Source organism: Lactuca saligna, chromosome 4, assembly GCF_052625555.1.
Source record: "Lactuca saligna cultivar CGN05327 chromosome 4, ASM5262555v1, whole genome shotgun sequence".
NCBI classification, from domain to species: domain Eukaryota; kingdom Viridiplantae; phylum Streptophyta; class Magnoliopsida; order Asterales; family Asteraceae; genus Lactuca; species Lactuca saligna.
The window spans coordinates 84090799-84112571 of record NC_136420.1 but is presented as its reverse complement, the minus strand read 5'-3'; the positions used below and the strand labels follow the sequence as shown (position 1 = coordinate 84112571).

The 21773-nt window shown below is 33.6% G+C and overlaps 2 protein-coding genes across 2 annotated transcripts; one reads left to right on the top strand and one right to left on the bottom strand.

Moving 5' to 3' along the window:
* Nucleotides 1–493: 493 nt before the first annotated feature.
* LOC145038649 (two pore calcium channel protein 1B-like) lies at nt 494–6757 on the bottom strand. The gene is made up of 20 exons (XM_078986940.1): nt 6670–6757; nt 6228–6581; nt 5962–6128; nt 5291–5396; nt 4933–5010; nt 4789–4850; nt 4627–4699; nt 4399–4464; nt 4151–4291; nt 3779–3836; nt 3540–3647; nt 3363–3426; nt 3022–3190; nt 2813–2877; nt 2510–2600; nt 1988–2074; nt 1577–1663; nt 1216–1247; nt 764–856; nt 494–666 (listed from the first exon to the last, which is right to left on the bottom strand). Exons 2-19 carry the CDS (start codon nt 6252–6254, stop codon nt 766–768), a joined length of 1572 nt encoding a protein of 523 aa, XP_078843066.1. The 5' UTR covers nt 6255–6581; nt 6670–6757; the 3' UTR covers nt 494–666; nt 764–765.
* Nucleotides 6758–17686: 10929 nt separating this feature from the next.
* Nucleotides 17687–19766, top strand: LOC145042268 (iron-sulfur cluster assembly protein 1-like). The gene is made up of 3 exons (XM_078990668.1): nt 17687–18085; nt 18798–18852; nt 19404–19766. Exons 1-3 carry the CDS (start codon nt 17785–17787, stop codon nt 19531–19533), a joined length of 486 nt encoding a protein of 161 aa, XP_078846794.1. The 5' UTR covers nt 17687–17784; the 3' UTR covers nt 19534–19766.
* Nucleotides 19767–21773: the final 2007 nt, after the last annotated feature.

The following is a 21773-nucleotide window of genomic DNA, read 5'->3' as shown; positions in this document are numbered from 1 at the left end:
TAAGTAAAGTAATTGTTATTTTATGTTATCTTTTTCGTGTTTTCGTTTTTTAATTGGTTCGTTTTCGTGTTAGTTAAAAAAACACAACATCATGTCATGTTCATGTTACATAAAAAATTATTGTGTTGTGTCATGTCAAATAAAAACACGACACAATTGCCCAATTTGTCACCCCTATATAAGAGGGAAGAGAATAGTAACACCCACAAAATGAAAGTTCTTTTTATTCTAATATCTTACAAAGTCCATTGATTTTTTTTAAATGTAAAGTACAAAAAGTAACGATTACGAAGATATGTTGTAGGATGGCTTACTATGAAGAAGTAAACAATGCACATGATTAAGATGTAAAATGAAGTAGTAAGTAATAATTACGACATATAAATTAAATTTATTAGAATATCAATCCACATATTAGTATCAAAAGTTTCTATCTACAAGTTTAAAAAAAAAAAAAAAAAAAAAAAAAAAAAAAAAAAAAAAAAGTCCACATAAAAGAAGTATCAAAATAATTTGGGTTTTTAGTTGAAGCAAGAAAACCAAACTAAATTCTCTATCTCGATAGGCTTTTGTAATCCGCTTCCATATAAACATTAGAAATTGGCCTCAAGCAGGAAAGTATGGAATAGTAACTGTTGCAATTAGTGTAATCGTTTTCCTTTACATCTGTAAGCACATATCACAAACACAAAAAGCATGAATAAGATGAATTAGGTGTAGTAATTAATTTATTTTCTATAGATATACCAAGAGATATTTATACATTTAAGGTTCAGAACTTCGTCGTATTTCATGCAGCTCTGCACTCAGCATTTGATGAAGTAGAATATCAGTCCTACGATTGCGTGTTTTTGTGCTGACAAATTTATCACAAAGTTTTTGTTAAATGCAATGTACTTTCATTGATTTCTTTATTATAACATTATACTTTCATTTCTTGTTATAACATTGTACTTTGAAGAATCTATTTACAAAGCAATTTTCGTTGTTACAATTGATTGGATAAACTACAATGTTATAATTGGGAATTTTTTTTGAAGTAGAATTATGAAATAAAATTAGAGCACAACGTTGTAACAGAAGAAATAATAGTAGGATGCTAGAGTAAATTAATAAATGAAAGTAGGTTGCTATTTCCTACATCATTGAAAATTTGAAATGGGTATTGAGTATGTATTCACAACTAAAATATGATCTGCTTATGTAGTTACTTACCCTATGGCACGGCGTCTCCTCCCTCCTGTTTCCTGGATTTAAATTATAAAATACGATAATTAAATATTGTAATCATGGAAAAGATGAATATGAATTTTCATTACCACCAAAAAAGAAATAATAAAAATAATAACAATTATTTATTATTTCAAATCAAAATCAATGCAACTACAATAGCAATTTATTTGTGGTATGCTAAACACATATCAACCATTTGAGCTTCAACACATTATATCTGGGATTTGGCTATTATACCAAAGCTTAGCAATGCAAACCTATTAGAAGCCTTTTTGAAAGTGGAACTTGGAAATGAATTTGATAATTGATATGGTAACATATGATTTAATTGAACATCACTAACCTCCCGATGTTCTTCTTCTTCTTCTTCTTGCTCAGAACCTTCCAGATCTATCTCAGCAAAGAATGCCTCCAACACAAATGCCACGATCTGCAAATGATTAAAAGAAGTTTTTGCTATAATGCAAAACTGTTCTTTCTTTCCAAAATCCAAACAAATGCAAATAGATTCATGGTTCCATTATTATTATTTCTGCTATAATCTGTCATTGTAATCCCTGAGAACCGAACAGATAGGTGGAATAATTTGGTGGATCTATGAGCGATGTTTTGTGCATATGATATATATATATATATATATATATATATATATATATATATATATATATATATATATATATATATATATGTTTGGTAATTAAAATTGATAAGAATAAAAATGTGGGTGCCTTGAATACTAATCACTAAGACTCACCAAGTTGAGAATGAGTAGAACTGTTATTAGATAAAAGCTGATGAAGTACACATAGGTCCAACCACTTCCTGTCAATGTCCCATAATCCTGAAGTAAAATAATAATTTACAATCTAAATATTTCATATTTCCTATGCTCAATGAAAAACTGAAAATGCAAATTTAAAATGTCCTCTGAGGTCATACTCATATAAATGATGAACAAGAGCATTTTCAAAGGTAAGAAGGATAAATTTTCTCGTCTGTTTCTTTTTGACAACAAAAGGATAAAATGGTCATTTGCTCTCATTCAGTCAAAAAAAGAACAGTCTTTGCTTCATATACTCATCATTTTGATGGAAGAAAAAAGAAACATACCGATAGAATTGTTTTGGTTAAACCTAGTATAATAAGCCTGAAATTTCATGTCTTTTTTTTATTAAATGAAAATGATGCTGTTTCTTTTTTTACTTGATGCATGATTAACATCTTAATCATCGATAGTATACAATACATATATAACTTGCACATAAATCAATCATACCTGCATCCAAACTTGCCAGTTTCCCATCACAAGCAAATTGAAGAGGGTCACCATGCCATTTGGATAGTCATTAAAATTAAATAGCAAGTAACTGACAGAGTCAAGGGAATTAAACTTACTTACTAACCCATGCATATGTGGGAAATTAAATAACGCGCGAAAAGCTAACAATATATCATTGTCTAAACCGAAATATTAGATTCATTTTATATTATAAGAAGATATTAGATGAAAGTTGCTTCATAATAATAAATATAGTGAATAATAAATAAAGCATTGTAGCAAATGATTCATGTAGGATACTCGTTATCAGCAAGATCTGTACTTGGTAAATCTGGGTTCCCAGCATTGACTTTCCCACCAAAGATCTAGCCACCATAAGGAAAAGACTAAGTTGTAATGATTACAGATATATTTTGCAATATATATATATATATATATATATATATATATATATATATATATGTATGTATGTATGTATATATATGTATACACACACACATATGAAGTACCTGTATACCCATGGAACAGTAAATGCACATAACACAAAAGATGGTGCCCAGGTATGGCATCAAACTTGGGATCACTGTTAAAAATACACTACCAAAGGCATGAAAACTATGAACACGTGTTATGAGCCTAATCAATCTTATCATCCTTGCAATTAGAAGATAGCGAATCCTGGAAACAATACAATGGAAAGTAAGAATATCTTTAGCCTTTAGGAGCAATGCTTACAAGTGCGTATTTGGAAACAATAGAGATATATAAATTTTGCATTTCAACAGAATTTTGAACAAAACATATGTATAGCATCTCATTAATTAAAACTTAAAAGATATTACAGCCTTACCACTCCCCATTTGAAGTGAACTCTAGCTCCTTTGGAGATATGAATGTTATTGTTTCTCCAATAACTGCAAACATTCATACAAGGAAAAAGTTATCATTTACTTGTTTTATATGTCTGCACTCTGCCCATTGAAAGAGGAAGAATCACATAAACTAGTACTGGAATTGTGAAATGTACCTATGAACCATGTGACAATGAAGTCGAATCGATTTTGATTATCCCTCCAGTAGTTTTCAAATCCATATGCATAAACTTTCAAAGCCATCTCGATTACATATATCCAACCTGCATGCAAAAGAAATCATCAATCTGCTGTTATATGAATTAGTATATTACTTTAAAGTTTAAACCAAAGATTATATTTTAAACAAAGATGGGTGAACATAACCAAATATAAAGTATGAGTTTTTCTTTACCAAACACCAACTCCACCTTCTGCATCAACTTCTGACCAGAGTTGTTTTTTGTATCAAGCTGTCCAAGAAAGAGTCAGAATGTACATCATTAGTTAAGTAATTGATTCAACAATCACATTAAGAATAGAGTTAAATGCAAGAAATAGCAATACAATTTCATTGACTTGTAATATCATACAAATACAAATGATTTACATTTTATAAATAGGTGAAATTTTCCAAGTATAATGTTCTAATAAGATAAAAACTGAAAGTACAATGTTATGACGTATAACTGGATAGATTTTTTAAAGTACAATGCCTCAATAAAGGAAAAACTGAAAATGTGGTAATGGGAAAAATAAAAGTAGCCATCAAGGATTTAGGTCATACCATCCTTTCGATAATAATAGAAGCCAGATTCAAGAGGAGAAGAAAAACAATTACGCGTTCAAATATTGGACTTATTACAAAGCTTTTCAGTGTTTTAGAGAAGGGGGAATCATAGAAGGGGAACTTTCTTAACCAAGGTTCCTGCAAAATGAAGGCACAACACAACAAAAGATGAATTAGATACATATTTTTGTTATTCCATATGAAATTGATAAAAAAAAAAATGTGCATCATTCATAGCAACTAACCACATCCTCCTCTTGAAACTTTATATCAATTGCACTGCAAAGATCATTGAATTCCGATGCATCAATCTACATGAAAATATAAAAATATAAGAAAAAAATCCAAGTGATTTTCTTTGCATGCAATAGCTAGAAAGACTAAAGGGATAAGAATCCATTCTATGTATAACATTAGGAAGAAGAATAATTTCAGTAATTCATTCCAACAATAGGCTATAGACCAAAAATTACCTTAGAATCATGGCTGTCATCTAGTGCATCAAATATCAACTCAAAGTCTTGTTTTGATATTTTTGCTAGTGTCCTGTATAAAAGGTGCTTTTTAGTGCCCTGAATAGCAAGATGGGGGGCACAAGCGTAATATATGTGTTTTTCAGAAAGAGAATTAATTACCTATATTTATTAAGTTCTTCAAACAATTGGAAACATTGATCCTTATCAAGAGTGCCAACAGCCTGTTGATTTAAAAAAGGAATTGGATGAGAGGATTATGTTTGCCTTGAAGGAAATTTCACAACATTAATGACTTGTACTCACATTTTCATCAATGAGATTAAAGGATCTACCCAATATTCTTGTCTTCATTCGGTCCTTCTTACCAACTTGTTTAGCTAGCTGCAGTTAAAATGGCATGTGTAACAACTAACAAGTTCTATCCTAAGGTAAAATAAAATTATATAATCAGAGTTACTAAAATATCGATCCCTAAAGAACTGGAGTGGAGCAATTCAAATTCAATAAACTTGCAGCAGTTATTTCTAAGTTTCAGTGAATTTGGCCAAAGATATGAGTTGTTTACTCGGAGAAACTTTGAACATCAACATGAATTGAAATTATTAGATGGACTTTCAGAAGTAATCATTAAAGAAATATAAAGGATTCAAGAAAGATGTACCTCAGATTTAAAGCCATTATACACAACAGCAAGAATCAAGTTTGTGAAAAAGTAAGCACCCAGAAGGACAAAAAGAACAAAAAAAAGGGAAGACCATCTTGATGATCTGGAAAGAAGAGGGAGACACATTACTACTATGGATGGAAACAAAAAAAAATGGTAAAAGCTCATGGAGAACATAAGAAGTCATTTTAAAAGCTATAGTTGCATATATACACATTATTTTATGCATTTCGGACTAAGGGGTTGTTTCTTTTGACTAAATGAGCTTAATGAGTTAGACACTTAATCTGGATAGCTATATATGACTTTTCTTTTTTTGACTTAATGGGTTAAGCAAAAAAAAAAAACATGGCTTAATGTGTTACGACACTAACCCTTTACCTATTTGTTCTTCTTTTTTTCCTCCCAATCCTCTCACGTTAAAATTGATGAATTCAGGAAAAAATTGGAATGTAAGGGTAAAATGGTCATTTAGTCTCATTCAGATGGTTATGTAGTCTAGAAAAGAAACAGACCTGTGTATACAACACTATATCCAGATAGACATCATTAGCCATTCATCCACTTTATCCATATTGGAGTAAATGGGAATAAAAAATAAAAATAAAAATAAAAAAAAAGAACCAGATTCTAAGCTGGACTATATTCATGGACATTAAGTAACTAACTTGTAGGCAGGAATCCAAACATCTGGATTGTTGGATGTGGAAAATAGAAGGAACATTTGATACAATGTAGCTCGGTAAGAAACAAAGATTGTAGTTCCCTGTTGAGTGTCTTCAAAGATGACTTGAGCTAACCAACTGGAGATCAAAAGAAACAGAAGTGACAAAACCTGCATTCAAGAAATAATTTATCAGCAGTTATAAATGATGATGATGTAAGTAATGTGATGTGAAAGTATAAATTTATGATAAGGTTATGGAATACAAACCATAACATTGAGATATGTGCCAAGCATTCCAGCCAATATGATGAGGCTATCTTGTAAATCCCTAACTCAAGATAAATAAAAAGAAATTAGCCTCACCACATAACATAGTCATCCTTTTAATTTTCTCATTGTTGCCATTAATATTGATTCTTGTGTCACTCCCTTGGGATACTAGTTAATATCCTATTGGAGTCTTTTGTATGTAGTTATGCTCATGCCATACCTGATGCTCAAGATAAAGAAAACGACCCTAAAAAAAGGTGCAATCCTCAAAGGAAATGAATATATGGCCACTGGAGAGAGATTGAGGATATCAACTATTAAATCAGCAGCCAGAATTAACAGTGCAATTGCCTGAAAAGTGAAAACACACTCAATTGAATATAATCAGATTATAAACTTCAAATAGCAATTTCATGTGCAGGATTTTGCAATCGTGTACCTTTAGCTTATTAACATGGCTTCTCCAATAGAGCTGACCTCCTTTATATAAAACAGGAAACAGAGTATGCACCACAAGAATTGCAATAAGAAAGTAGGTCAGTGATTTAAGAATTAAGATTACCTTCATATATATAGTTATAGAAATTTGGGTTTTTATACGGGTAGGAAAAGAATAAAAGAATGGGACGATTTATATTTTTACAATCAGGTTCCAATGGATAAGTTTCTACATAATACACAGGAATCAAACCTTATATGCCAAAGATCCTGCATTAGTCAAGTATGGAAGCTCCCCAAGATAATAGTAGTCTCTGTTACCACAAGAGATCTTGGAAACACTGCTACACCATAATGGTTTCTGTTGTAGATTTTGAAAGTAATAAGAATAAGTAATACTCATGATAGAAAAAGCTACAACAATAACTTAAGATAACATGAAATTCGTTTACAGAAAAGATGACTAACCTCAAAGAAATTCAAAGTTATGAGTGCAAAACAATTAAGTTTCCATATAATGTTGAAGCGGATGAATATGTAATATAACTTTGCAGATTCAGAGTTTGGTAACTCGAGGATTTCCTCTGGTAAACCATTTCCATCTTCAGCCTAGAAATAGCAAACAGCAGTTAAATAACTTAAAAAATAGTATAGATTTAAGCAACACTTGGCAAGTATCAATCACGATTAAAGTGATGTATCAGTTAGGATTAATGTAATGTTGGTATTATAATCAATGAAATTTTGGTATTTGTATTTTTCCTCTGTATAAATACACTCTTATGGATGACAAAAAAAAAAAAAGGTGTAAACCAAAGAAAATGAATACAATATGGACAAGAAGCGCAGCCTTCTGATAAACTCTCCGGTCACCTGAGACACCCTGTTGATTACTACTTTCTCCTCCATGCAAAGCCGCATCCATCAGATAGAACAAAATCTGAAACAGCACCTCTGCTACGTGAATTGAATAGAGATAGATAGATACAACTAATTTATATGTATATGTAGAGAGAGAGAGAGAGAGAGAGAGAGAGAGAAAGAGTGGTCTGTCATGTATTATGAATCTCAGTGGGTGAAATACTCAAACAACAGAAGCTGTCATTTATGTACTTCTTTGAGTTTTTAAGTATAACATTAGATGTGATACATATACTTTAAAATAAAATTTTGACTTAATTATAAAAATCATCCTATGGTCCATATTATAAGAATACCTCAAACTTTTCGTTCCTCCGAGGTCAACTGCCAGCAGTTAACTTTTTCCCTCATCTGGTATATCATTTGTATGCGCTCGTCTTCTTCATTTAGTTCATCCTTTTTTTTTCTTCTAACAACCCTGAAGCAAACCTAACTACAAAATCCCCCAAAAACGAACATATCATTTATTAGACCGATTGCATTACTAAACCTACCCTAAAATAAGTGTCACCAGATTAATAACAAAGTCGAATAGTCCTACTCTAAATTAACAGCAGCAATGAGTATACGACTAAGACTTGCAACAGGGATCGATTATGGTGCTGAGTATTGGGTAAAAACGATCAGGTGGTCAGCATAAATCCAGTACGGAGGTGGGTATTGTGACTATTGCTTGAGTGATAAAAAAAGAAAAACAAACCAGGAAATTTTGCTGTGATAAAGGAAACGAGGGGAGGCAATGAACTGCCATATGTGGCCCCATCGTTCGTAGCATCATGTTCGCCCGTTCTATTTGGAAGCATCTTCGGAGCAGAGGAGGACTGCAGTGGTTGAGCAGAGGGGTGACGGAAATGCTGGAGACGAAGAACCTGCAACCACCGTTAAGACTTGCCCCATGGGTGGTTTCGGCGGGACTCGCACAACATTTTCAATAACAAAAAGAAAAAGAAAAAAAAAATATATATATATATATATATATATATATATATATATATATATATATATATATATATATATATATATATATATATATATATATATATATATATATATGTTTAGGTTATTTTGTTTGTACTAAGTATTGTGTGCCAGAATGCATAGATCTGGACCAACGGATGAAATTAATCAATGGACATAATTTGAGAGTGTATGATATTACAATGGGGTAATATGTATCATATAATCACATAATTTTTAGCAAAAGGGTATTTTGGACAATTAACTACATTTATAAAAGGAAATTTTCGGATTTTTAGGGATGATTAATTCTCCTCATTTAAAAAAATCTGAATTTTTTAATTAATTCAATTTCAATTTTTACTGATTTTATTCTATCAGAATATTTTTTTGTTAGAATGATACTGTTTCATAATTTTATTCTAATAGAATATTACTGAAGAAAAACAAAACTCTTGAATAAGATGTTCAAATAACAAACATTCTAATATATTTTTATACATCCGAACTTAAATACAAATTTATACATATTCTTACAGACTAAAAGTCTTATACATTTTAATATAGTTATAAATATTCTAAAAGAATATAAACAAAAACGAATAACATTCTTAAAAAAAATAACAACATTCTGCTAGAATACTCTCGTTCTCCATGTTTTCTTCTTGAATTCTTGAATTCTGAAAGAATATTGCTGTTTTTGGATGTTGAATCCTGAAATTCTGAAAGAATATTGTTGTTTTTCTTCATTCTTTGAGAACGAAGTATCATATATTTTTTTTTCATAAGTTTCCTCATCATTCCTGCATCATCCTAACATACATTAAATTCCAAAAGAATATCTGAATCATGAATATTTGAAAAGTCAGAAATGGCAAAACATGCAGTATAGTTGAAAAAAACAGCATACTACTATCATGTTTTTCCCCATCTTTAGATTTAAAAATTCCCCCAAATTTCATGGTGTTATAGAAAAACATAGATGAAGAGCAATTACCTAGATTTATAGCATGCCAAATCCAGTAAATACTTTACCCACCTTCAAAGTAAATGAACGTTTGTAGGTTTGACTTTTAAACCAATTTTGACTTTTATGGTTGACTCGCAAGAATACCTACTCAAATCATCCCGATTAAGTTCCAAATCCGAGTCGTTCTTCAAAGCAATTGTGAGAGATTCACAACTAGTCAATAGATCATGAGTGCGAACCCGATTCCTTGACCTTTCGCAATCACAAACCCGATGTGAATCAAGTCAACCATATCCGACTAATTCCTTATATTTCAATCAATACCAAACACGATTCAAGATCCTAAATTAACGCCGATTTTTGTTCAACAGATTGATTTAGTTCAAACACAAAATCAATTAATAAGATTAGAATCGATTTTGATGACAGATGACTCGATTAGCGATAAACGATTTCATGGAATCGATATTTTCCTCATCCTCCTTCGAATCGGTGAATCACTGGAGGTGCTTCCCGATTTCTGATTCCAATCGTGCTTCTCCTCCTTAATCCAATGAAGATGAGCACAGGGGGATCTTCCCCTTGATCTTCTTTGTTGCCGACAACGGGAGAGGAAAGAAGAACCGTTGACTGCCTTCCTTCGCATCTTCTGCCATTGAAGAATTTTTCAATCGCATCTTCCGGTTGGTGAACTAGGAGTGAAAAGAGTTTGAGGATTCTGGAGGTTTTATTAGATAGGATTTAAGAGAGAGGCTAGGTCAAATATACTTATTTTATTTCCTTAATTGCAAGATTCAATTAAATGACTTCCTTAATTAAAAGTATAAAAGGTCCAAAATACCCTTAAATTATTTATTTAATTGTTTATTATTTCTTGAATTCTCATTGGTGCATTTAGGCACACAATACTTGCTAAAAACATTTAAACCTAGCTCTCTCTCTCTCTCTCTATATATATATATATATATATATATATATATATATATATATATATATATATATATATATATATATAAAGGTTCAAATGAGAACGAAAAAAGAATAAGAACCATAAAAATCATTACCTGATGCATTTAAAACTTATTAACTTCAACTTCCCTTTTAACATTTAGAGCAAAAACCTTCATTTATATCCTTCAACCACCAATCTGATGAACACCACCACTCTCATCGCTTGTTGCACCACCGCCACCACCGGTGATGGCGGATTCACCACCACCACCACCAGTGACGATGTCTCCACCACCGCTCTACCAGATCCACCTCCAGATCTATGATTTTTGACGCTAGATCTATAATTTCCTCCTTCAGATCTATAAGTTTTTCAGCTAGATCTCGTGATGTGGAAGGAGTTCTGATGGGATCTCGAGACGTGGAAGGATTTCCAAGAAAATATAATGTTCAGACAAAGGAGTTCCGGTGGAATCCAAGCCGACACCGGTGCCACCATCTAGATGTGCGATTTCCGCTCTAGATCTATGAGATCCACCACCATTCAACCACTATAGAACCACCAGTAGTGTCTTCCCCCTCCAAATCTGTAAGTTTTGCTACTAATCGCCACTAGCAACGATGATTACAATGTCACTGACTATTGTATGAGGGTTATTCTGTGAGTATTGGTATGATGGCCGGCACTGGGAGTGGCTGGATTTGCGGTTTCAACAAAAGATCAGTCCTTAGGAGAAATTGGGAAGGTTGTTGCTTGTGGAAAATACCTTAGAAGGGTAAAACCCCTTGCGAATCAGGGGTAAGTATAACAGGAGTATCAGTATCTTTGCAAGTTGGATAAAGGTGTTGTACTCAAGGGTAGTAAGAAACGGGTTATTCTGAAGATGACATCTTTAAATTTTGGATCGGATGGGCGGAGGGTGTACCTAGCGGTTAAATGGTGACCAGATGGTAAGGCAGTTGACCATAACGAACTTCGAGGATGAAGTTTAGTTTAAGTGGGGGAGACTTGTAGCACCTGAAATCAGAAAGGTCAAGAAAGGAAAGGAAAACCCTAAGTCAAGGGGTTAACTCGTCGAGTCCAAGGAGGAACTCGACGAGTCGAAGCGTGATCCGTGTCGCGGCTTAACTGACCGACTCGGCGAGTCGGGGAGACTGACTCGGCGAGTCTGGTCTGGGTTGAGAAAGCCCTAATTCTGGGACCTGTACCCTATTTAAGCATCTCATTCTCCTTCTATCAGCCTCATTTGTAGCCCCTATTGTCCAGAAGCTATTCCACGAAACCCTAGTGCCCTCTTTGATTGTGTGAGCCATTGTTGAAGAGTTGGAGTGTTCTTGAAGCCTGTAAGGAGAATAAGGAGTTAAGGGTTCAAGAGGAAGGTTGTGGATCCAGAAGATTCATCTCTTTAGCTGCTCATTTTGGTAATCAAGTTCCTTCCTTGCCTTGTTAATTGTTGGATCATTTCATGTCCCTCTTTATGAGATTTTGGACCAAGTAGGATACATTTCAGGTTTGGACATTCCCATGAATCCCTTCAAATCCAGTTGTGTCTTGGCCCAGAGATTCATGAAGTATCAACCTTGAGAGTGTAGGTGATGCATGGTTGTCTTAAACCCCACTTTGTGGTGTGTTTAGCCTAGATCTCCTTAGCTACACGTAAATGTTGAAACTTTACGTGGGGAATGGGCTTTAGGAGAGTGGATCTACAATTTGGAGTCCCTGCATGACTCAAAAGCCTCTGAATGTATGAAGAACTGAATAGACTCGGCGAGTCCTTCGAGTGGACTCGGCGAGTAGTATGAAGATTGGGAGGAACTCGACGAGTTGGATGAACAACTCGGCGAGAGTGTTGAAGTTTTCCTTGGACTCGGCGAGTCAGGTCGCGAAACCCCGAACCCTTCGTGTTAAGACTCGAATCAGTGAGTCGATTGGAGACTCAGCGAGTTGGACAAGACAAGATTCGGAAATCGGTGGACTCGGTGAGTCATGGGTTGACTCGGCGAGCCGAGTCGCGAATGGATGGACTCTGAGCATATGAACTCGGCGAGTCACTAGGCAGAATCGGATAAAATTTAGAAAAATATAGAATCAAATATATTAAAGAGTAAAAGTAAGCTTACATGTGCAAAAAGCTACAGAAACCTCACATTTCAATTTCTGAATTGAAAAGTGAAATATGGTGGTGATTACCACTATTTCCAGTTAGTAAGACGACAGTAAGTGATCGTGAATATGTGTGTGATGGTGGCAAGGTCATTTCATTATTTTTATGTTGGAGCTTGTTATTGGAACAACATTTTATTGAAGAGAGGCCGTGAGTGGTGGTGATGAAAGTAAGGAAGCGGTGGTGGCTCTTGGCATATTCCAGTAGAGAAACAAAGAGGCACTACTACTTTTTTGCATCTATGGTTTTGGTTGAGAGAGAGTGTTTGTATCAAGGAAATAGTGGAAATGTTAAGAGTATTTAAATCTAAAGTAAGAAAAAAAACATAAGCTTAGGGTTTCAAAGGAGAAGGTGCCAATGAATAGGGAAGAGATATGGCCGGCTTGGTCAATTGTTGACCGATTCAATTAGCCACAAATTCTATTTGCCTAACAATACTCATTCGTCTTTAAGGGAATATTGTTTCAAGTTTTGACGAGTTCAATTTGCAAATGAGGTACCGATAAGATTTGTTTTTCTTTAATGCATAAACCGTTTGTATATATTGGATAATTATTTGTACCTCTTAAAATTCAGCATTTGAGGCTAAATGCTTATTAAGGTATAAAGATATATATATATATATATATATATATATATATATATATATATATATAAACATATAAAATCTAAACTGAACATTAATTAAAATTAAACACAAATCCAAATCAAACATAAATATTTTTAAATCCATGAAATCATACTAAAATCCAAATAAAATCCTACAAAATTAATTTGAAGTATCTGACACCAGTTGATTCGCAATCTAGTTACACAAATTAGTCATGTATTTGTTACCTTGTGAACTCATTCCATATCGTGTACATTTTCTCCATCACTCTCTCCCCATTATGCTTGACCAGTGTTCTCCCATAACGTCATAAATAATTCATCATGAATATTACATTTCCTTATAAAATTATGGACTGCAAAACAAACAACGACTATGCCTCTTTGCATTGAAAAAAGAAAATGAGTCATTTGTTTTAGGACTGAGAATCCTGCCTTCAAAACACCATAAGTGTGTTCAATAACATTTATCAGTTGTGTGTGTGCATGATTTTTCTTCCTTATTTGATGCACGTCGTCATTGATAATCGGATAACTAGTACCTCATGTTGCGCAAGGAGTCATAAATACACGAGTGTTTGTAACATCCGATTTCTCTAAGGTAAATTTTTTATAAACAATTCTTGAATTTTCGGTTGACCATGACATGGTGAAGGCTCACCACGACATGGACTTGCTAGAATGTTTGTGGGACTTTAATGAGCCCCCATGGCGTGGAATTGGTTGGCCACAACGTGGTGAGCGGTTGAAACATTAAACCCTAATTTCCTAGGTATTTATAGGAAAAAAGGAGGCTAGGGTTGCCCACCCTCAGCCTCCATCACTCTTAAACCTTTGAGTTCGTAACCCTAATTTCCTTTGAATCCTTTAAGCTCATTTGGGCCTTTGTGGGTTGTTTTTAGATCTTCTTTGAAGAATAAGACTTCATTGGTGTATTGTTTGGAGCAAGCAAGCTTCTTTCCATCATCTTTTGTTGTTGTTGGACCTTTACAAGTTGTCAAGCTTCATAGCACTTTCCATGTTTTGCAACTGCGAAAATGCGTATTGGACAAGGATGTATTGGTATAATTGGGGGGTATTTAGGTTGATGAGCGTCTGAACTATGTCAAGAGGGCGGTAGATATTATGGTAAGGTAAAGGTTTTGCGTAGCAAGGAGGTACCTTTGGTAAAGGTGTAGTGGCAGCGTCAGAGGGGATCTGAGTGGACCTGGGAGCCGGAGGCTGAGATACGGGAGCATTATTCATAATTTTTCACCGCAACAGGCTTTAAGGACGAAGACTAGTCCAAGTTGGGAGAGTTGTAACATTCCGATTTCCAGGTATGAGATTTATTCATTAAAAAGGCAAGTTTTCCTTGGAACTCGTCGAGTTGATGGCCTCAACTCGACATGTTGAAAGCTTTTGGGTCGCACATCTTTTTGGACCAACTTGACGAGTTGGTGAGGAAAACTCAACGAGTTGGCGGCTGGTTGAGAAACCCTAAATTTTAGGGTTTGCACCCTATATAACCTCTTTAACTCCTTAAGGTTGATCTTTTATCAGCCTTTAAACCCTAGTACCGACTTTGTGAACTCTAATATTCATTCCATATCATATTGTGAGTTAGTGTGGCATTTTGAAGCAAAAGAAGGAGAAGAGTGAGAAAAAGAGGCAAGGATCTAGCAGGCTAAGGCCTCATCTTCAGTTTGACACTCTTTTAGACCATTGTAAGTATTCAAAATCCGATTTTTATCTATTTATTTAGCTGGATCTTGAGTTTTGTCCCCTTTTCTCCTTATTATTGGATGTTTCAATGGATGGACTTCATAAAGTTTGCAACTTTATGAATCTCCAGGTGAATATGATCTTAGAGTGGGTTAGATCTGGTCTTTAGTCAAGCTCTGATGCCATGCATGGAGTTTAGGTTATATTTCCCTTTTTTGACCCATTTTTGGTTTAAGACATGCATTGGACATGTATGTCTATAAAGGACCCACCTTTGGGATGTTTTTGGGGATTGAATCTCTTATGGAAAAGTTGGGTTCCATATCTCATGGATTATGTGCTTAATGGTTAAGATATTGAGTTTTCAAGCCTTATGGAAGGGTTTTTTAGTATTTGGAGTAGTCCCAAAGGATAAAGTTGGAAGCTTTATCCTTTTAGACACATTTGGAGTTTATATATGAGCCTCAGAGTCTATGGAATCGAAGAATCAGTTGTATATGTTAAGCTGGGAAAACTCGACAAGTTGTCCAGCCAACTCGGCGGGTTGGCTACAGTTTTCCCCAACTTTCTGAGTACTGTAGAAATCGACGAGTTCAAGAGGTGCACTTGACGAGTTGGATCAACATGGACTGTTGACTTTGACCGTCGACTTTGACTTTGACTTTTAGCATTGTTGACCAAGTTGGACTGTTGAGGGCATTTTGGGTATTTCGGGATTTTGATGGGGTCGGGTCATGATGATTGTAGGCATTGATTCGGGAGATGAGATTTATAGTCATATCAGTTATGCACTACTTGTGAGGTGAGTTTCCCTCACTGTACTTACCGGTCGAAGGCAACAAGGCCGACCCTTTGGATTGTTATACTGGTTATCGTATGATTGAGTATTGTAGTAATCGGTTAGATTTGGATACTGGTAAATAGGATAATGTTATGCTTATTGATATGTATGATCTGTACTTGCATTTTGATTGAATATGTGTTAATGAGTTATGTATATGTCGACACGTGTGTGTGGTTGGGTTGAGTTGGTCCTGTTTTGTACTGAAGGCCAACAGACCCAGGGCGGCCCGAATAGACTGAAGGCCTGTGAGGCAGACCAGTCAGGGCGAAGTTCTGGAGAACGTTCCAAACATGTTGTAGGTCCGGTGCGGCGTTCCAGACATGTTGAAGGTTCTATATGCGTGTTGTTGCGTGATAGATATGATTATGTACTGTGGTGATATTTTGGGGAAGACTCACTAAGTTGTGGGCTTACAGTTTTTTATTATGTTTCAGGTACCTGAGATGATCACGGGGAGGCTAAGGCTTGATCATGCACCTCCTCGTGTTTTGTGTTATGATTTCTAGGAAAACTCTGATGTGAAACTTATTTTGAAAACAAATTGTAATAAATGATGGTTTGTGGTTATTTCAAAAGTTTAAAATTTTCAAGAACTTTCGAATGTAACATTGTTATATATATGGATGTGTATGATACTTTGGGGGAACTCACTAAGCTTTGGCTTACAATTTGATTGTTAGGGGTTCAACTACTTCAGATGACAAAGACAAGACGGATGCTTGATCGTGCACATCCGTCGGATTTTTTGTGAGATTAGATTTTAGGATACTCTGATTTATGATTATGACTTTTGGGAACCGTGTTTTGTAAACATTTATGGTTTTTGGTTTGGTTTCATAAATAAAAATTCTACCTTGATTTTTGGGATGTTACAAGTTATCAGGAGTATATATGACTAATCAACAAATGACTTAATTGAGAAGTGGCCAAGAGTAGGGTAATTAGGGAAGGCTAGTTGTCAATGAAATGTACTATGTTAGATTATGATATGAATATATGCTATATGGTTATGTTGTTGTGGTAGCTTGAGTTCTATGTAGTCTAAGTTAGTAGCCCATGATATTGTAGGGAAAAACCATAGGGTAGCCCATGTCATTGTTGGGGAAGTCCATGGGGATAGCCCATGACACTTGTTCGTAAGACCACGGGGGCAGCCCATGACATTGCTAGGAAATACCATGGGGGTAGCCCATGACAAAATGTAAGACTCTGATTTAGCCCTTAGCATTCACATGGGGTTGGAGCAGACCCATTACTTCATGTATGTTTGTTTTGTATGATTATGTGGATAGGGGATTGGATTGTTCAATATAAGAGCCGAACTATTGTGTAGATACATTGTATATATGATGAAATATGTGGTATATTGGCGAACTCACTATGCTTTAAGCTTATAGTCGTGGATTAAATTTTTTTGCAGGTAGTTCGCAAGAAGAGCTCGACAAAACTGTACACACGCATCGAAGATGTTCATTTCCGCGGTTCTGTAAATTAACTTTTGATATTGTATGGTTTTAATCAAATGAATGATACCTGATGGTTTTGAAACTGAGGTTTTAATTGGTTACTATATTTTAAAATTGAAAAATCTCTTTGTAATTTTTGGGACGTTTCAAACTGGTTACCATAATGTTTTATTTGAAACATATGTACTTCGTTGATATTCTGTGTACAAATTGTAACTTCAATGATATTTTTTGTAAAAAAAAAACAACAATCATATTTTTTTGAACTTTTAATAAGTGAGTAACATGATATTACTTAATAAGTGAGTAACATGATATTACTTATAATAGAAAGTTTAATAGTATTTTGTGTATTAAAAAACAAAAGTTTTTTTATACGTTTTGAAACTTCCTTCTTTTTTATGGGTCGGATAAAGCTAACCACCCGCTCGTCCTCCCTCCTCATCCATATTTCCTAAATAGTTACTTCACCCTGATTTTTACATCGCAGCCGAATTCTTTTTCAATCCAGAAAGAGATAACCACGAAAATGTTGAGGCACGCTACTAAGAGGGTTCTAGGGTTGGGACCTGCAACGTCGGTGGCTCGGACTCCGATTCGGATTCTACCTAGGTTTTACCATGAGAGGGTGGTGGACCACTACAACAATCCTCGTAACGTCGGTGCTTTTGATAAGAACGATCCTACCGTTGGAACAGGGCTTGTGGGTGCACCGGCTTGCGGAGATGTTATGAAGCTTCAGATTAAGGTTGATGAAGAGACTGGCAAGATTACGGATGCTTGCTTCAAGACGTTTGGTTGTGGGTCTGCCATCGCTTCTTCTTCTGTCGGTTAGTTTTCTTTTCCAAAACCCTAGCTATGTTTTGATGTTCGTAGTATTAGAATTCGTCCCTTGATTTAGTCAAATAAAATGGGAGGAGGCATGTAACGTCTATGTCAATTCGGGTGAATTGTTGTTTGTGATTTTAAGAGGGTTTGTTGAATTGGTTAAGCGCTGGGTGCTGATTACCGTGAATAAGATGGTAATGGTTTGAATCCTTTTGTTTTGTCTGATTAGAATAAAGAATGGAACATAGTAAAACTGAAACCTTTTTGTTTAGAATCAAAAGTTGGATCCGAAATTCAGTTTATGCAAAGTTGTGTGCTTTCTGTGGTTTTTGATGTATCAAATGCCTCTTCCATAGTTGTGGAAATTAGTTTATGCATTGTGATGTGTTAGGTGCATAAAACCCATCATATGGTTATTTAAAAATCTTGGAGTTGTAAATAGGTTTCTATTAAGTGGTAATATGATTGTTTATTCTCTTTACATAAAAGTTAGCCTCCTATTTGATGCAAGATAAGTTGATCAAGGTTGATAAGCATCACTTTTATACGAAGGGTAAAATGGTCATGTACTTCCATTCAGTCCAAAAACGAAACAGTTTAAGTGATAGATTTTATAACAATGAAAGGATTAATAGCAGTAGTTCCTTTATATTGGTGGGTAGTTTTGGCATAATGATAGATAGCTGTTGTAAATTTTTATGTTTGTGTTTTCAGCTACCGAATGGGTGAAAGGGAAACAGATGGAAGAAGTTCTAACCATCAAGAACACGTGAGTTCAATTCAGACCCTTATGCATGTTCATGTTCTAATTAATACTTTTTGCTTGAACTGCATACACTTATGTAAATCTATAATACACTTATGTTTAAAAACACCAAAAGCCTATTTTGGATTGCTCTTATACACACCTGTAACCTCTCATTCTCAAAAGGAAGTAAGCCCAAATTTTTTAATACAACTCTGATACGAACAGGAACTGGATTAAATTCTTAATTAAAGATAACTAAAAGAAAGAAAATATATAATAGGATCATACATACAGACTACAGTAGTATTAAACAAAACACAAAAAATTAAACAGAGTAAAAACATACAAGCATTTATAAGTTATATAAGCAAAACACAAAAATGATACAGAGCACCCATAAAAAATTTAAACAATGACACAGAGCACAAAAACTTAGAGTCATACAAACAATAATATGTTATGAAATTTATGATCATGAGACTCTTGAAATAAAAAACTGATGTTGTCTTCATCTATATATATTTCTCTGTTTATGGATCTAAAATCCATGAAAATGGTTGTTGCTGTTGCAGGGAGATAGCAAAACACCTGTCCCTTCCCCCTGTGAAACTCCATTGCAGCATGCTTGCAGAGGATGCCATTAAAGCAGCAGTTAAGGATTATGAAGCTAAACGTGTGGTTGCTAATAATAAATCCACTTGAAAACAACATAATCTGTCTGTTTGGATATTGAAAACAGACAACAAGATGACATGCTTTTATATCTTGTCTATGTGTATTTTTTTTTTCTTTCAGTATTTTTCTAGTGTGGTGAATGGAGTTGGAGGTTGAAAGATATGTATATGTATATATGTGTCTAAAGAGATAATGCAAGAAACAGCAATGTATTTTTCAGTTTCCTTTTTATTATAGCATTGTACTTACATTTCTTTTTATGATGACATTGACATGTTGATGTTAGCAATATGTATATGTATATGTATACACATATGCAGACAGTGGTCTAATAAGAAATAGCATATATATGTATATGTATATATGTAGACAGTGGTCTAATAAGAAATAGTATGTATGTACAATGTTATAGTAGAAAATTAGGAAGTATATGACTATTTTTTGAATTTAGCAATGTGTTTTACTTGGTATTATACTAAACTTGTGTTGCATTTTTTGTTTTTTTGTTTTTTTTTTATTATTTAATATAGGTAATATAATGATTTTTTTTCTTCAAAACACAGCCCAGATAATAAACTGAAACCAGAAACAGATGGTTGAAAACATGGTTGATCAGTTTAAGCTCATATAAACAAAATGAGTAGAGATTTTGTTTTTGAAAATATTAAATATTAAAATCAAATATGGTTATGTAAACCATGAAGATAAAAATCCAAATATGTATTATTATTATTTTTTTTTTTGTAACTAGAAGTTCACTGGAAAATTGTAAATGTATGGGTATCAGGCGAGTAATGTATTGTATAATAATTCCTAGCCATCTTCATTTATGTAACTATTTAACATTTTGACATTTTCTCAAATTTTGCAAAAAAAATGTTTAAACCATAGAAGTCAGAATGATATGCCCGGACAAATTTGGAATAGAAAAGCTTGTGATTCCCTATTTAGTGAAACTAAAAAAACAAGAGTCAACAACACTTGTGGCAAACCGAATCGGGTCAAACCAGTAAAAAATGGACAATTTGTAAAAAACTACGTTTGGTTAAACCGGTAGAACGCCTTAAAAATCAATAGAAACCGCTTATTTGACATCTAAAACCGGATTTTTACAAAAAAAAAAAAAAAAAAAAACATAATAATTGTGTACAAGTGGATCTCTTTTATTTTAAAACAATTTGCAACTACCATTTACTACAATCACCGATGTGGGAGGAGTTGTATTGCTTTTACAAGTTTTTTATAACCTTTGACAATTCCTTTTTATAAAATCAAAAACTATAGCTGTTTATCTTTATCTTCGATGTGGGATAAATTTTGCCAAACATTAACTATTTTCTTTACAAATTTAACTATAAACATTCCATCATTTTTTATTTTTATTTTGTCTCGTACAATAAGGTATCTCTTTTTTGTTTTCTTTTTTCAAGATAGATCTTTTTTTTTGGGAGAATTTCATATATGCCCTTCTTAAACATCAAAATATCATATTTATCCAACTTAATTTCTAAATATCATATTTGCCCTTTATAAAATTTCTAAATATCATATTTATCCTTCATAAAGTTTCAAAATATCATATATGTCATTTTTAAACATCAAAATATCATATATACCCTTCTCAAATATCAAAATATCATATATGCACTTGTTAAACATCAAAATATCAGTGGTAATATCTAAAATATCCTTCATCTACAATATAATAATAATCAACAACAAAAAATAAACAATCAAAAATATATATTCCATAGAAATGGTTGAAGATGAATCTTTTTGTCTGTGAAGAGGCCGACATTCCAATAATTTAGAAGTTCACATTCCATTATCATAGACGTAAGGATAATATGATTAAATTTCTTAATTATTATAATAATTCTAAGGTATAAAAAATGATTATAAAATATTAATAACATTATAAAAAATGATTTGGGCAAATATGATATTTTGAAGGTTTATGAAGGGTAAATATGATATTGAGAAATTAAGCTGGGCAAATATGATATTTTGAAGTTTAAGAGGGACATATATGAAATTCTCCCTTTTTTTATGTATAAATAATAAATAAAATTTAAAAAGTAGGTGGGTCCTAGAACCCATACGGCATAGCTTTGTCCTTGAAGCAACATTAAGGTTGAACACAATTCCAAAAAGTTATATATTGGGGCACTATATTACTCGGTCAGATCATTTTACCCGTTTATGTATTTTTAAATTCAAGTTTCAGAATGAACATTCTTGAGAGAATGATCATTTTTCAAAATAAT

Bases quoted from the DNA above. Each gene is read 5' to 3' on its own strand.
- LOC145042268 (XM_078990668.1), top strand. From the start codon at position 17,785: ATGTTGAGGCACGCTACTAAGAGGGTTCTAGGGTTGGGACCTGCAACG. The intron at 18,086-18,797 runs GTTAGTTTTCTT...TTGTGTTTTCAG, and splicing joins CATCGCTTCTTCTTCTGTCG to CTACCGAATGGGTGAAAGGG. The intron at 18,853-19,403 runs GTGAGTTCAATT...TTGCTGTTGCAG, and splicing joins GTTCTAACCATCAAGAACAC to GGAGATAGCAAAACACCTGT.
- LOC145038649 (XM_078986940.1), bottom strand. From the start codon at position 6,254: ATGCTTGGCACATATCTCAATGTTATG. The intron at 6,129-6,227 runs GTTTGTATTCCA...TCTTGAATGCAG, and splicing joins GCACATATCTCAATGTTATG to GTTTTGTCACTTCTGTTTCT. The intron at 2,878-3,021 runs GTACTTCATATG...TATGGTGGCTAG, and splicing joins ACTGTTCCATGGGTATACAG to ATCTTTGGTGGGAAAGTCAA.